Source organism: Xiphophorus hellerii, chromosome 15, assembly GCF_003331165.1.
Source record: "Xiphophorus hellerii strain 12219 chromosome 15, Xiphophorus_hellerii-4.1, whole genome shotgun sequence".
NCBI lineage: Eukaryota > Metazoa > Chordata > Actinopteri > Cyprinodontiformes > Poeciliidae > Xiphophorus > Xiphophorus hellerii.
This window is the reverse complement of record NC_045686.1, coordinates 15,736,148-15,752,502: the sequence shown is the minus strand read 5'-3', so window position 1 is coordinate 15,752,502 and position 16,355 is coordinate 15,736,148. Positions and strand designations below refer to the sequence as shown.

Sequence of the window (16,355 nt, the reverse complement as noted above, 5' to 3'; positions counted from 1 at the left end):
GAGGTTGGAGGACAGGGAAAAAAAGGTGGGAGGAGAACAGGCATCATAAATTCAGCTTTTACTGAAGTATAGGCTACTGTTTTAGGAATGTGCTGGCTCAGCAGAGCTGCGAGGGTAACCATATCGCAATGATGAAGCACAGCCGTGCCTGCTGGCATGTGCTCAAGGCTCCGCTGTCATCCTTCCTTTTGACAGAGGAACCAGGTCGGGCTGGCAGGCCCCAGGCACAGGACCTGCTTTTAATGCTTAGTTGGGGGGTCAGAGGGGAGGCAGGTTAAATAAAGTGAGACCTGCATAAACCAAGCTGGTTTACTACAATCTTTTTTTTTTTTTGTGGACAACAGCAATGTGTCCAATCCATGTCATTCTGAAAAGGCAAGTTATGTTTTTCTGTGGTTGATATCCCATAACAGAGCTCCCGGCATCTATTGGTCTGAAATTCTTGGCCGTGTAATGCTGCTGCAACCCCTGGTGGGCAATAGCGCTAACGAACGGGGGCGTTGGATATTGTATGACTGGAATTTTAAATGAAGAACAAAAGAGAAAAAGTGGGAGGCGAGGCAGATAAAGAGAGGATAGGAGAAGCTGGGGACGAGACAATGAATGAGACACAAAGATTAAAAACACAATGACTGCTCACATTTTAGGGCCATCGGATGAGGAGCGCATTAGGAGGCAGACAACTTATCAGACTTCAGATAGTGAGATTACAGGGAGGCTATAAAGTTCTGTCTTCCTCTTGTTCTTTTGTATCTTTATATTTAAATCTCTTTTTTTATTACATCTCTCACAAACCTGCTATCTTTTCTACTATTATGAACTGTGGACAACAACACTGTGGGCTCCATTTCCACATACACGTTTTTTATGAGGGAACAAGAAAATTAGATGCTATGTGTCTTCAATTTGTTCCCCCCCCACACCGCAAGAGAAAGTGGAGGCAGAAGAATTACACCCAATGACCCAACAGAAGCCTTCTATCTGAAGCCTTGGAGATGCATTTATCAGAGCTCAACACTTATGAATTATGCACAGAGGTTTTGAGACAACTCTACTGTAACAGAGGCAGAGAATAGGGGGAAGCGTAAGGGGGAGTAGTGATACATAGGTGTGGATGCAATGAGCGGACACGAGAACATATGCGCGCTCACACACACGTTCATGCTCATCCATTAAGAGAAAATGCCATTAAAAGAAGGATCACAGTGAAATCCATTAGAACAAATCTCCGTGAAGTGAAATGAAGTATGAAAAAAATGGAAAAGAGAGATGAAATGGAGAGGAAAGGAAAAAAAAGAGGGAGGGAGGGAAGGGTTTACACGCGCCCAGGGGCTACTGTTATCCACACTATGAACCATTAGGAACAACGGATCACAATGACAGCTAGCCAGAGCAGAACGGAGGACCGAGGGGAAGGAAGGGATGACAAAAATAAAGCTAAATAAAATGACATAGAATAAGAAAAGCAGTGGAGGTGCTGCTGAACCCACACAGGTTTCACTCTTCATCTTTTACCTCTACCTGCTTTGCATAGGTACAGCAAAACCTCTACTTAATAGAGGTTTTATGCAACACTTAAATGTTTCAGTTCCAACTAATTTTAATATGAGGCAAAGGTAACCTAAATATATTATTTATTAAGGGAAAAATAGCTGCACGGATGAATTGACTGATCAAGTACAGCCAAGGTCTGATGACTGCCTGACCTGTAGAATCAGGAGTTTACTTGAAAAAAGGATCTAAGATCTACAGATCAGTTTTAGAATGACAGCCTGAGATTCCATCCTTTATAAATCTTTCAGAGAGTCCTTATATTGCTTCTTTGTCATCTTTGAGTGTGTGGGTATGGATGTATGGATGTGTATACTTAGACATATGTAAACCCAGACAAAAGTAATTAACCTGTTTATTTTTATTTTTGATTTGATTTATTAATGGGGGTCCATCTGAAAATATTATATGAGTTTATGGGGTAGAAGTTCATAAGTTTCTTACTTCTTCCAACTCCTTTTTGAGCATGTTAAAATTACTGTATGTATGTAAAAAAAATATGTGTATTTTGCCTTCCTTGTTCTTGTGCATGATTTTATACTACCATCATGTTCAAAATAAATAAATAAATAAATCTGTTACAAGTTTATAAATGTATTCTCTTTGGACTTTTATGTAATAGAGCCTAAGAGTTGCTGTCATAATGGTTCTTATCTTGGCACATATGTGGTTGTGTTCTTACACAGGTCCAAAAGCAAAGAAATAGAGAATTGTGTGAAATGTCTACTTGTAACATACACAAAACATATGAATCATTTATGAGGCGAAGGGCGAAGGGTTATCCAACAGATAATGCATATGGATTGGAAAGACAGACTGAAGAACTCTTTACATTAACCCAAGTACAGAGTTCATTACTTTTCACAGTGATGTCACCATTTTACTTTTTGGAGTACTTCACGGTCTATAACCGTATGAGGATGTAAGTTCAATGGTTGACACACTGTCTGCCAGCAGCCCCAAGTGGTAAAATAAGTATTAGCTGAATTATTCAGAAAATAAGGCCAGGTCGCATCTCATGTCAAACACTCCAAGCACTTGGCACGCTGGGATGAGGGAATTTTCAACACAGCCAACTGCATAATGCAGCAGAAGATGAATTAACATTATAAAGTTATTGCTGCAACATCTGAGTTGCATTTATGTTAACTGAATAGAAAGTGGGGTTATTCCATATACTGGGCATCTTTAGGTTCCAAAAATTCATGCCTAGAGCCATGCAGTATATTAAATCAATGCCCACTAGGATTCAGGGGTCAAGACACTGAAGTCCATGCAGAATGCTATGAGCATGGGGATCACAGAAAAAGGAGAAAGAGGAAAAGGTGGATTGTATTGTAATGCTCAACAAAAGCAAGTATGTTATCCTAGTATGTTGCTGCATCTTTTAACATGTCCAAATGTGGCAGCATTTTGTTTGACATGCAAGGCTGGGATGCAATGGTATAACATGATTCATGATTTATTCTGTACAGATTTATATTTCATTAAAGAAAAACAAAGGGACAATCCATTTACTAGCAGGTGATGGGACTGCTTAGACACTCAAAAACAATTTGCCTTCATAATGTTAGATATGCTAAATCAATTACAATTATGGAGAAAATCAAGTTGGGAGCACTCAAAAGTTGTTTTGTCCACCAGGGAATAAAAGATACTTCAATGCTCTACAGAATCTGCTGCAGAATCTCTGACCGTAATCTTTGCACTTTAAAGAGAAAATATGACCCAGTTTTGTATGATATTCAAATCCTGCAGCATTCCAGACAAGTAGCACTGTGCAATGTTTATATTTATAAAACATAAGAAGCAGTACAGCAGAAAAGTTTTAAATCTCCCTGCTAGTCTATTTGTATTAATCTCACTATGTTATTATGGATAGCAATTTAAATAGTAAAAGTGATTGTCTTGGCTGTTGTTCATCAGTCTAGCCCAGTCGATCACTTTGTTTTCATAGTTATTTTTCTTTAAAGTAGACTCAAATCAGACAAGTATGGACAGATAGGCACTCCTTAACTCCTAATATCAATATTCACACACTATTTTTATAACTTGGCTCAGTTTTAGGAAAGCTTTCAAAGTGTCCTTGATCAACATTTCTCTTTGGGATGCTTTTTTTTTTTAATACAGCAAGTATTAAGAAGAAATTCGACATAAAACAATTTATGTTTGAGTAGTTCAACAAAGAATCTACATTTTTATCATTTGCTTTCTGAGTAAAAGTAAATTATGATTACTTTTTCATCAGAACTAATAACTAATATTTTGACACATTAAAAATCATTAGCACTAAATTATTGTTTTAATTATAAATCTGAAACTCTGTAATATATTCTGAATATCTCCAGTATTTTTTTTATTTATTTCTTACTAAGGTCCAGGGCTGGAAAAGTGAGGGTGATTTACTGCTATTAGGCAGTAGTGCTGTAATTTATGCAAGTAATATGTATTCAAGAGCTTGCTGAGGTCAACAAAAAGCTAATAACTTAAATGCTCCTAATCTGATTGGATCTGGGTCATTGCTGCTTGCTGATATGCAATTCCTTGGTGTCATTGCTGTGGCAATTTATTCACAAGCACTGAATTTAAACCTACAGCAACACAAAGTAGAAACACATGAACCACACCAACCTAAGTTCTTTACAAAGCAAAGAGGTGTTTACTGTGTTATGAGGATTTTGCTTTCAATTAACATAAACTAAAACCACAAAATGAGCAGAACTTACCCTGGCATTTTCCAATGACAGAGCCAAAGTCATCTCTCGCAGATCTGAGGAGAAAATGCATACATAAACAAAAACTGTAAAGAAGGTGAGTTTACTCTGAATAACACGGACATGCAAGCACTTCACCAGGATCGGGAAACCAATGACCCCAAATTAGCCCAGTGGATTACAGATGTAAAACAAAAAACAGATTGCTGATCCACAACATGAGGTTCATTGTTTATTTTACAAATATGACAAATATGTTACTTAAAAATAAAAACACTTCTGCTTCTCCGTTAGCCAGACTGTGACTCTGTGTTTTCCATTTATATATCCTTACACATACTTACAGATCTCATTATCAGGTGAGGCTCCTTAAGTATGGGGAAAAGAATGAACCACCTTTTTACTGACATACAGTAAAACAGTTTAAATATATGTAGATTTTGCAAGTGTGACTTTTCAAACTGTTTTTTTTTCAGGCAAACCAGCTTAGTTTAATCATCACATTACAACAGTACGGTATGGTTTTGGTATTCTTAGCGTACAATTAAAAACTGGATATACCTGGAAATAACCACCACAACTATTCTCAGGAGAATGTCCACTGATTGCTTCTTCTACCGTTTAGACGTTCCAGTTTGAGGAAATGTTGCTTAATTGTTTCAAAAGAACTGAACAGCAGCAGTTAAAGGTGTGCTAAATTAACTCGAATGTTCTCCACTGAGACATTACATCGTTACTGACTGTACATGCTTTAACAAAACGGTTCTCCTTTCTCAGGTGCAAGTTGAACCTGGAAGTCTTTCTAACAAAAATGTAATAAATCACCTCATTAATTAAAAAGGCTATATCGCTCTCATACAGGGCTTTAAAAGAGGAGATAGAGTTTTGTAATTACCTAATTTCCACACACTGATCTTGAACAACCGCCAATAGTTTGCCATTACTGTGGAGTAAAACAGAAGAGTGGTCAGGAATGAATGAGCAAAAGAAATGAGAGAGAGCAGAAGGACAAGGAAGTTAATGGAAAGGGGTAAACACTTGTCATTGTATTGTTACACATGAAATTACAAGCGGAAAATACAAAAAAACAGACACGTTTTGTGTTTTTTTGGAAAGAACAATGTGAAGATGGGAATAAAAATCCAGGTTGAGTGACTTGAAATGAATAAACATCCAGATCAGGTCATATCCAGAATGGTTTGGTTGAGTTAACAATTACCATTTGAAAACAGGTCTTTTTATTGTTATTTGCGATGAAGACAAATTATTAACTGAGCACATATGAGTCACATATTGACGACCAGAGAAAAAGAAACAAAAGAAAGAGTGCAAGACAGTGACTGTATGCTCCTGTTGTACCTTGAAAGAACCAGCTGCCAGTTGATTTGCTTGTTTGCCAGTCGGACGAGACCAAGAGGCAGAGACGAGCTGGAGGGGCTGAGAAAAGAAAAAAAAAAAATCTATTTCAAATTAATTATTTAACAAAGTTCTTTTTTTTTCAATACTTGAATTTTTGATACCTGCCACTCCTCCCCCTAAAAAAGGTTTAAACACAGAAACTATTTGTCTTTATTAGTCTTTATTAGTTTGTCTTTGACGTTCATTAGAAATTCTCATAGTATGATAACATTGAAGAAAAATGTCATGCTTTCATTTCATCTTATTATGTTATGTAACATTATATTATATTTATTTAATGGGCTGGTTCTCTTTAGTTTTCACACAATAATTATTTTATAGAGACTAGAAATCTTTCCCGACAGCCAATGCTACCTTCTTTAATGCTATCTTCTTATTTCCAGTCAGCTGGCAACAGGTGGGTGATAGGCAGTGCTCCATTATTGTAAGCTTCATTCTAGTCACTCTAGCACCTTCTCTGGTATCTAATTATAAGGATATAAACAAGTAAAAACAGCATCCCAAGCTTAAACCACAAGTTTACATACACCAAATTAAACATGCCTTCTTTCTTCACTTTATGAAGTTAAATCATGCCAAAACTGTTCTTGTATATTCAATTAGAACTACCAAAGCTCTTTCTATTTGTTAAATATTAAAAAAGGACTATAAATTCTCAGTTTGCCTTGATACTAATAATCAGCAGGTGCTTTTCGTCCAAATTTGTAAAAAATAAAAAATTCAACAAATAATTTATTTTAACTATTCAACATAGTTACCAAGAAAATGTGTTACTTTTGAAAATAAAATATTTTCCTTTCTGCAAGTGACTGAATTTGATTGGCTTAAGCCACCCATATGTTTTAATGCTCTTTGAAGTAAATCATTAAATTGGTTTACTTCAAAGTGGTAGGCAAGTCTGAAGATATGGCGACTGCACCCCTGAAAGCACACATGCTGCCAACAAATTATTACCATCCTACAATCCAAATTCACTCCTCCTGGTTGTATTTTTCTTTCAACGAATGAAGGTTATTAACTCAACTGTCAAAGATGCTAATTTATGTAGTGGATGTAGCAATATCAGCACTCAAAAAGGCAAACGACTGTAAAAGCTTAACTGAACTGAGTGTAAAAGTAATTATTTTTTCCTGCTCAGTAGCAAAAAGAAATGTCATATAAAATGTACCGAATACAATTCATTAAAAACATGGAAATTAAATCTAAAATTAAATACTTTATCATTATCACTCTGGCAACAATCCAATTATAAAAATGATTTATTTTTTAATACAACTGCTTTTTATTTCTGGGTCTCACATTTCATGACAGCCTTTGAGTCTGCCGATCATCTCTCACCTTGTTCACAGAAAAAGTAAGGTAAAAAGTTTATAGATTATAAAAAACTCTGGACATTTCACTTAAAATAAAAAAAGACTTATGTAGCTTGAAGAGTTGTTAAATATTTAATGCGGTTATTGATGGTGTTAGCTAGCCCCCTGCTGGGAGGATAAGAAGGCCTCGAGGCTAAAGCATTACAAAGCTCACTGCTTTAAAGACTGACGGCTGCTTTAATGTATTCCAGCAGGCAGTGTGCAGGATGGAAGGAGTGGCTTTGGTGAGAATTTCCTGAATTCCACTGTTAATGATGGTGGAAGTACAAATATGAATGTCTCAATTAGACTGGATATTTATATTGAACAAAATATACATAAATTTAAGCCTCCAAGAAGCTAGCTCAAAGTTTAATGTATACTGACTGCTTTGATCCTGAAAGCAGTCGGAATCAAAGCAGACAAAAAGTAGGCAAAAACATATGCCAATGTTAAATATTTATTCTTCTAAAATGCTACATTTCTAATGTTGCCACGGTAGATTAAAGGATTTCTCAAACATGCATGAAAAAAATCAGGGCAACACTCAAAAAAGCCCATTTTACATAATAATGCCCCTTTAATGAGATGAATACTCACACTTATGCATTTAAGCTTTTGCCAATTTTATTTACTTTTATGGTGTTGATTGTTGGTTTTATACATTTCTGTTAAAGCTTTCAATAAATATATTAATTCAATTATAAAAAGACATTCTTTACAGGAGGACCAGCAAATATGCAGTTAAAATAATGACAGAGTGTTTCATTGTTTCAATAACAAACTTACCTATACCACAGATAGTGAAGGAGCAATCGGAACGGTCCTGAGGGAGATTTATGAAAGTTAGCGAGCTAAATTTGACATTTCAGTAAATACACCCAGTCCTAGTAAATGAATTAGTTTGTCATATTTTTAGTTCAACTTCAAACAGCCCTGCAGACAAAGAAACCTATTTTAGGAGTTTGGATCCTTTGGCATTACATGCAATGTCTGCAATGTATGCAATGTTCAGATTGTATGTATAGTGGCATAATACCAGTATTTGGTATCATACTTCAGTATATTAAACTTTTTCCAATTTTATTTATTGTTTATTTTTATGGTGTTGTTTGTTAGTTTTGTAAATTCCTGTTAATGCTTTGAATACCTATATTAATTCAACAATAAAAAGCTATTTAGTGAATGAATGTCTTTCTTAACAAAACATACATAAATTTAAGCCTGAAGTACATATTTTTGGTATTATACAATAGTATAATACCGAATACTGAAGTATTTTGTATTATGGGATTGATTGTATTGCACCTTGATACAATCAAGGAGAAATAAATGTGGGACTAAAGTTAATCTCAATATTATAAAATAAACTAGAATAAAAGCATTTACAGTAAAATAAACTACAATAAATGCATTTAAATGATTGTAATACTGAAGTCCATACAAAACAAGTCTGTAAAGCACACATGGGTTGAAGATTTGAAAAAAAGAAGAGCAACCTTAAATAAACCAACAAACAAAAGCATTTTACAGCTGAAGTATATAGCAGCCGGAAAAACCTCACATTAAACATTGAGCATTTTATTCTAGCACATGAAAATGCTTTCCTCAAGACAAAGGATTTCAAACTACAGTTCAATGCCCTGCAATATTCAGATGTATCAACCCTGATACAAATTTCCAGTTGGTGGATATACTATTCATTATCTGGCTCTATGTTTTTGATTATGCCAAAGCATAAGAACAATAAAACTTTTTAAAATATTTGTTGTTGTTGGGTTTTTTTGCAACCAATGTCATTATTTCAACATCCAAGAAAGATTTTCTAATACTGTGCAATCCTATGCCTTTTTATTGGACTTTAATATAAATCTTTGAGCATGTGTAAGTTGTTGTTGTGCTTTAGGTAGAACACCCAAGTCATCTATTAAAAACTTGAGTGTTTGCTCATAGGGGGGTGGAAATATACAAACAAACAAAACAACTTTTAAGGTTAACAGCTTTAAGAGAAAGCTGTTAACCTTATTTTTGTGGACGTTAAACAAACTTAAACAACATAAAGCAGAACTCACCTGTTACCGCTTTTGCAATTACAGACGTGCTGTACTCCTTGATGCCCCGTAACTGTAAATGATAGGAGAAATAAATGTGGGACTAAGGCTACACAGGACAATTCCTGTTATAAAGATGTAAATAAAAGCAAAAGTAGGTACATAACGTATACGAATTTTTACTACTAGTTCAATGTTAAAATGTGTTCAAGTTCATACAAATGTGTATACATATTTTATCATTTAACTGAATTGAATATGTACAGATTTTTTTTTAACTTTGCTAACAGAGAGTTTAAAAGTCTGTAGGAAAAGTACCATTTCCTTTTTTACATATATAATAATTTTACGACACTCATTGAACAGGAATTAGACACATATAAACTTAATTAATATTAAAATTGCACAATTGGAGTAGAACTTGTCCAATGTTTCTACTACGTGGCTTTGCGCTGCTGGCAGGGTCCAGTTCACTTTCTCGTCCTTTCTTAACAATTATTCTTTAAAAAAGACAATGGCGAACCTAACAACACTAACCAAATGTCTGAGGTGACAAACCTGTGTGTCAGTCTCCGGTGGCCATTCCGTAATGACTAATAAATCGTATAAAATGTTTTCCTCTTCGCCTTCCATTAAGCTGTCTTCGGCCATGATTGCCACAGCTGTCAGAAATGTCTCCTACGGCAAGCGCAGCGAGACAAAATGTAGCGAGACCACACAATTTTACAGTAGTGGTCCTCCCTAAAAATTTGGTGTTTTTTGTTCCTGCATTCGCCTTGCATAGTATAATGTTAAATTTATATTAAAAAATACTTTTTTTTTTTTGCTTACACAGTTTTTAAACCATATTGCCGTTGATGCGGAACTATTGTGATTCTTCTGTTTTGACGTTCTCTTAAACTAGTTGCACCAAGCCGTTCCCTCTGAGCACGTAACATCCGGTCGGGTAGCAGTCGTTGCAGTAAAAATGGCAGCCTTTTCTGGTGAGTTTTTCTTGTTAATTTAATTAATCTCTACTTGTTCAGTGGCTATTTTAGTAGATAATGATTATTAATAACCAGACCTTCGCTCTGAAACATTAAGTGTGTGTTTTACAAACGCAGAAATGGGTGTTATGCCTGAAATCGCGCAGGCTGTGGAGGAGATGGATTGGCTGTGAGTTACATTATACTGTTTGCCAAATCATCCATAGCAGTAATTCCTTGTTCTTTTGTTCCTCCCTCATTCTATCTGTAAAGTTTATGCTTATTATTTTATTGTCTTAATTATAGACTGCCAACAGATATCCAAGCAGAGTCCATTCCCTTGATTCTTGGTGGAGGAGATGTTCTTATGGTAAGCTTCCTCCTGTGTACAATGGCTTGAAAAAGTATTTACACCGCTTGAACTGTTGAACTATTGAAATAATTCGTGATGGTTAATATGTTTTTGGTTTGATTTAGGCGAACTTTGACTGAGCCACTCCAAGATATTCTAGTAACTAGAACTGGTTGTAATTTTTTTAGGGTTGTAATGCTACAATTTGAACCTCAAGAAGGTTTTTGTGTAGGCCTGTCTCTATGAAACTTAAGCTTTTATGTTAAAAATTATTGAAAATCTAGTTTGGCATGAATATTTTTGGAAGGCACTGTAAATGTATCACTTTCAAAAAGCCAACACAAGTATGTTACAGACTCTGAAATTTCTTGTTCGTTCTTATTACAGGCAGCAGAAACTGGTAGTGGAAAGACAGGAGTAAGTAGAGCCGTGCTTCATTTGAAATCCAATTTTAAACATTTGCTCTTCAGCAAACATACACATCAGGTTGAGGTTTGTAGAACAAATACAGTGTGCTATAAGTATTTATTCCCCTTTGATCACCAGGCCTTTAGTATCCCGGTCATCCAGATTGTCTACGAAACCCTGAAGGATCAGCAGGAGGGCAAGAAGGGCAGAGCTGCTGTCAAAACTGGGGGAGCAAGTGAGATTTATTTATTTATTTATCTATCAGATAAAATTTTCTTCTAATATTACAAAACATATCCAAAGTTTAACTAAAGTTATTTTGAATTTGTTTTTCCTGCTCATAATCTTTGCTTCATCCTAGTTTTCAACACCTGGCAGATGAATCCATATGATCGTAGCCCAGCCTTTGGTAAGAGAAGTCTAAGAGAACTCATCTGCATTAAAAGACAGCCCAACTGATTTTAAGACAAACACTTTAAAAGCTGTAGCTTTGTAACTTGCAACACGTCTTTCTTTGCTGGTCTGCTTAGCAATTGGCCCCGATGGACTCTGCTGCCAGAGCAGGGAGTTCAAAGAGTGGCACGGCTGCCGCTCCACTAAAGGTGTCACAAAAGGTCAGTGAACATGATTTTTAATTATTTACGAAACTACTATGAATAAGAGAAGCCTACATTCAAAATACTTATTCAATTGGATTATATGCAGGGAAGTACTGCTATGAGGTAACCTGCCATGACCAGGGTCTCTGCCGGGTGGGTTGGTCTACCAGTCAAGCTGCTCTGGATTTGGGTATGCGTTGAAAAATCTCCAGCCTACAAGATTAAACTAAAAATCTTGTCAGTTGTGCAGTAACTGAATTGTAAATTGCTGTGTTTCTCAGGAACCGACAAGTATGGCTTTGGTTTTGGTGGGACCGGAAAGAAATCCAACAACAAGCAATTTGACAGCTATGGGGAGGTGGAAATTACTCCTCTGTTGTTGCAAAACATAATCAGTTTGTGAATATTTTTTGGTTTGTTTGCTTGTTTTAAATTTCATCTGCCTTTCCCTCCTTGCAGGAGTTTACCATGCATGACACTATCGGGTGCTACCTGGATTTAGATAAGGGGCAGATCTCCTTCTCTAAAAATGGTGGATCATAATTATTCATTTTTGGATCATAAAAGATGTAGGCAACATGTTGAGCTGTTGATGGTTAGTAACATTTTGCCATTTCTTTTTACTAGGAAACGACCTGGGATCGGCTTTTGACATCCCTCAAAATTTAAGCAGCCAGGGCTTTTTTGCTTCGTGCGTCCTAAAGGTATCTCCAGGCTCATTTAAGTAGAAATACTTCATAGTAGAAATCAAAAACTAAGTATGGCACCATGTAGCCATGGTGCCATACAAGCCTAAATTTTTCTGTCTTGCTAGAATGCTGAGCTGAAGTTCAACTTTGGAGGAGAAGACTTCAAACATCCCCCTAAAAGTGGGTTTGTCGCTCTGGATCAGGCATCAGAGAGTCACACCATTAAATCCTCCCAAATGGGTAAAGGAACAGCATTCCAAGTTTAATGTTGAAATGGAAATAATATTAATTCCCTTTTATAATAAAGGCTTTTTTCCATATTTCTGATATTACAACAATATCCAAGAGGTCCACTGTTTATTCATTTTTGATAATTTTGTGAATCTGCAGGCAGTGCCAAAGTGGCTCAAGTGAAGGCTTCATCAAACATGCCCAAAGCCCTCATCATTGAGCCATCCAAAGAGCTGGCAGAGCAAACCTTCAACAATGTCAAGCAGTTTAAGAAATATGTGGAAAATCCCAAGCTAAGGTATGATAAACAATGGTGGAAACCGCATGTCTGTATTTGTAATTCCAAACTACTGCCAGCAGATGGAGCCAGAGTGTTAGTGTAATCTTCTTCAATCAGCATTTGTTAAGTTTCCTCACCTGTGATTACAGGGAGCTTCTTGTGATCGGGGGTGTTGCAGCTAAAGAGCAGTTAGCAGTTCTGGAACAGGGGGTATGTAATATCTATAGGCTTAACTGGTTTAAATGTAAAACACACAAACTAAAATACGCAAGTTTTCATTCTTTTCTTGTTTCTTTTTCTCTGTTTTTTTTTGGTTACTTTCTGTGTACTTGATTCTGTTATCAGGTAGACATAGTGGTGGGAACACCTGGAAGACTGGATGATCTTGTTTCCACTGGAAAACTCAATCTGTCCCAAGTCCGTTTCCTGGTTCTGGATGAGTGTGTATGTGCAACACATCTGCAAAATTTCAATCCACTTTAAAAACATAAAGTTCTCACTTCTTATGAAAGGCATTTTCAATTTATTTTGTTTTTTTCTCTTTTTTTATTATAATGACATAGCTCGTTAAATTTTAACATGTATCGGGGTTCGCTTTGTCTTCAGGATGGTCTCCTAACAGCCGGATATACAGACTTCATCAATAGGATCCATAAACAAATCCCTCAGGTGACCTCTGATGGCAAGAGACTGCAGGTATCATTAATGATGATGTTAAGGATTGTAATCATAATGCAAACCACTAATCTAAGTAGAGATGCATGATGTTAGGAAATTATGCGGTTTGTGATGCGATTGTTGAATATTTCCATGATGATATTAGTTTCAATAAACCCACATTTTTCTCACTTATCTTTAGCTCTAAGAGTCAGTGAAGAAAATGCTGAAATTACAATTCTTGCAGGGTGCTTAGAGATTGACTGCCCTTCTCCATTGCTTTAATATTTTCAGTTTAGGTGTTTTCCATCAGATTTAAAGCAAGTTTGAACTCTTCTGAAAAAAAAAAAGTCTCTACTGAATCTTAAAAATCAATGCCACTTACTCTTCCCAGGTCATTGTGTGCTCCGCCACACTGCATTCCTTTGACGTGAAGAAGCTCTCCGAACGTATCATGCATTTTCCCACTTGGGTGGACCTTAAAGGTGAGGACTCTGTCCCGGAATCCGTCCACCATGTGGTGGTGCCGGTCAACCCAAAGGCCGACCGACAGTGGGAGCACCTCGGCAAGAACCACATCCAGGTGAGACACAAAAGAGATTACATATTATAGTGTTAAAGGTTGGTGAGGAAAGCTTTTGTTTTTATTCCAATCTGCTTTCCTTTGGTTAGACTGATGAAGTTCATGCCAAAGATAACACCCGACCAGGAGCCAATACACCAGGTAAAGTCTATGTCATGTTTTACCATATTCTTAATTAGAAAGGATGCATTTTTTTTTCTTCCAGTGAACATTACAAATATTTCTGTTTACCTTCTTGGTTAGAAATGTGGTCAGAAGCTATCAAGATGCTGAAGGGCGAGTACACGGTCAGGGCCATCAAAGAGCACAAAATGGACCAGGCCATAATCTTCTGTCGCACCAAGATCGACTGCGACAACATGGAGCAATACTTGATTCAGCAAGGAGGAGGTGGACAGACATTTTAAAGTTCAGCACTGATTTGCAAATATCGTTATTGAATCATACATTTGGAATGCGCTTTCTTCAGGTCCAGACAGCAAAGGTCATCAGTTCTCCTGCGTTTGCCTTCATGGTGATCGAAAGCCGAATGAGAGGAAAAATAACTTGGATCGCTTCAAGGTGAGAACCAAAGACGAACACGACTTTCTGATGCGGTTTAGCCAGTTGGTAGACATTTTAAGGCCCTCTCGTGTTCATAGAGAAAAGATGTGAAGCTGCTGATCTGCACAGATGTGGCCGCCAGAGGAATCGACATCAGCGGCGTTCCTTACGGTACGAATTTTGTCGTTGCATCTGCTTTATTCATATCGGTGCTTCTGCCACCTGTTCTCACAACGTCCTGTTTCTCCCTTCACAAATTCAACAACAGTGATTAATGTCACCCTGCCTGATGAGAAGCAGAACTATGTCCATCGTATCGGCAGAGTTGGTAGAGCAGAGAGGTAAGTTCTTTGGAGTCTTGCATCAGGACAGAGCAGACTTCTGAAGACAATTGATTGCACTGAACTTTATTACAGTTGTCAGGGTAAAGGAGGCTGAATATATATGGACATCCCATTGGTTGATGTGTTAAAATGGTTCTACTTTATTTTGTACTCTACTTTTTGTTGGTTTGATGCACACTATTCCAGTAAAATAGATATTTGATTGAGAGGATATATAATATTTTCTTTAACTTTCAGGATGGGACTTGCCATCTCCCTAGTTGCTATGGAAAAAGAAAAGGTAATCTAGGCGACAGGAATCCCAATATTCAGTTTGAGCTCCTCTGTTTTAATGCATGTAGGTGCATCTTTCATCCCTGTAGGTGTGGTACCATGTTTGTCAGAACCGAGGGAGAGGCTGCTACAACACCCGACTGAAGGATGAAGGAGGGTGCACCATATGGTACAACGAGAAAGAGGTGAGCAAAATGAATCAGTCCGACGCAACAAAGTAAAAGTGGTGTATGAAAAGGTTCGCCTTGTTCGATTAAGGAGTTTTTAAGATGATGTTTAGAAGCACATGTGTTTGTCTTTCTGGCAGATGCTTCTAGCACGGGTCTCATTTGCCCTCATTTGTCTCTCCCCTCTTTCCTGTTATCCCAGCTTCTGTCTGAAATCGAGGAGCATCTGAAATGCACCATCACTCAGTGTGACACAGATATTAAAGTACCTGTAGATGAGTTTGATGGAAAAGTGACTTATGGACAGCGCAGAGCTCTTGGAGGTATCTGTCACCATTTGCGTCTTTATAGAAGTGATAAATATTTACCGCTCTGCAGTTTCTTACCAACAAGCCTGTTATCCTTCCGCAGGCGGAAACTATAAGGGTCATGTGGATGTTCTGGCCCCGACTGTCCAGGAGTTGGCCGTCCTTGAGAGAGAAGCTCAAACATCTTTTCTTCATTTAGGATACATGCCAAACCAGCTGTTCAGGGCCTTCTAAACAAATGGCATGATAGCGATTCAGGCTTCTGCCATTAATTGAAACACTCACTTTCTGAAACGGCTGAGTATGAAGATTTGTGCTGCTTAATGGGCTACAGTTAAAAAAAAGGGGTTGAATTTTTATTTTATTTTCCAATTCAAAAGTTTGAAGTTTGGTTTTTGAGTCTAGTTTGAAGAATTTTGTTTTAAAATATGCTAAAGTTTGCAGTTCAAGTGAAAGAATGACTGAAAGAGATTGCTGTCTTTGGTTCTCACCTTGAAGCTGTTGCTCAGGGATACGAAAATTAATCCTGATCACTGATTTTTTTTTTTTTTTTTTTTTTTCTGAAATAAATTGTTGTAGGCGGTTGAGTTTGGTTTCTCTGTCCAGTTATGGTAAATGAAACTGTTTAAATAGAGCTGAATGGATCTAGTTACGTTTATTATTAAATCACAAATAAACTTTGATTAACTACACTATTTATGAAATTAATATTGTTTTTTTGGGGGGGGGGAGTTAAACTCCACAAATATACTAATTTCACTTTTTTGCAGGTTTTAGCACCTCTCCACACAGTCTAGTACCAGTGAATATGGTAATATTCTTTGCAAGGCTAACTTTTTTATGTATTAAAAATGATGGTTCATTGATTT

General features: G+C 36.8%; 2 protein-coding genes across 3 annotated transcripts in view; one reads left to right on the top strand and one right to left on the bottom strand.

Annotated features, from left to right (window-relative positions):
* Window positions 1-9,775, bottom strand: part of nbas (NBAS subunit of NRZ tethering complex) — a 166,723-nt gene extending 156,948 nt beyond the window's left edge. For both annotated transcript variants that reach the window (XM_032585504.1, XM_032585505.1), the window contains exons 1-6: window positions 9,646-9,775; window positions 9,109-9,160; window positions 7,826-7,862; window positions 5,625-5,702; window positions 5,161-5,208; window positions 4,278-4,321 (exon numbers count right to left, since the gene is read on the bottom strand). In XM_032585504.1, coding sequence (XP_032441395.1) covers window positions 4,278-4,321; window positions 5,161-5,208; window positions 5,625-5,702; window positions 7,826-7,862; window positions 9,109-9,160; window positions 9,646-9,738 — 352 coding nt within the window. In that variant the 5' untranslated portion in view covers window positions 9,739-9,775. The remainder of the gene's footprint in view (window positions 1-4,277; window positions 4,322-5,160; window positions 5,209-5,624; window positions 5,703-7,825; window positions 7,863-9,108; window positions 9,161-9,645) is intronic.
* Window positions 9,776-10,000: 225 nt separating this feature from the next.
* On the top strand, window positions 10,001-16,181 carry ddx1 (DEAD (Asp-Glu-Ala-Asp) box helicase 1). The gene is made up of 26 exons (XM_032586054.1): window positions 10,001-10,070; window positions 10,191-10,242; window positions 10,359-10,422; window positions 10,792-10,821; window positions 10,951-11,047; window positions 11,174-11,221; window positions 11,343-11,426; window positions 11,518-11,601; window positions 11,693-11,769; window positions 11,871-11,943; window positions 12,039-12,115; window positions 12,226-12,340; window positions 12,491-12,629; window positions 12,761-12,821; window positions 12,957-13,055; window positions 13,218-13,307; window positions 13,663-13,851; window positions 13,941-13,992; window positions 14,095-14,241; window positions 14,321-14,412; window positions 14,493-14,565; window positions 14,663-14,735; window positions 14,976-15,018; window positions 15,101-15,196; window positions 15,381-15,501; window positions 15,590-16,181. The coding sequence occupies exons 1-26, from the start codon at window positions 10,055-10,057 to the stop codon at window positions 15,718-15,720; spliced, it is 2,223 nt and encodes a 740-aa protein (XP_032441945.1). The 5' UTR covers window positions 10,001-10,054; the 3' UTR covers window positions 15,721-16,181.
* The last annotated feature ends 174 nt before the right edge of the window (window positions 16,182-16,355 follow it).

Excerpts from the sequence above, each read along its gene's own strand:
- ddx1 (XM_032586054.1), top strand. Across the intron at positions 11,427-11,517 it reads CACTAAAGGTGTCACAAAAG|GGAAGTACTGCTATGAGGTA; the intron begins GTCAGTGAACAT and ends GATTATATGCAG. Across the intron at positions 12,341-12,490 it reads CATTAAATCCTCCCAAATGG|GCAGTGCCAAAGTGGCTCAA; the intron begins GTAAAGGAACAG and ends GTGAATCTGCAG.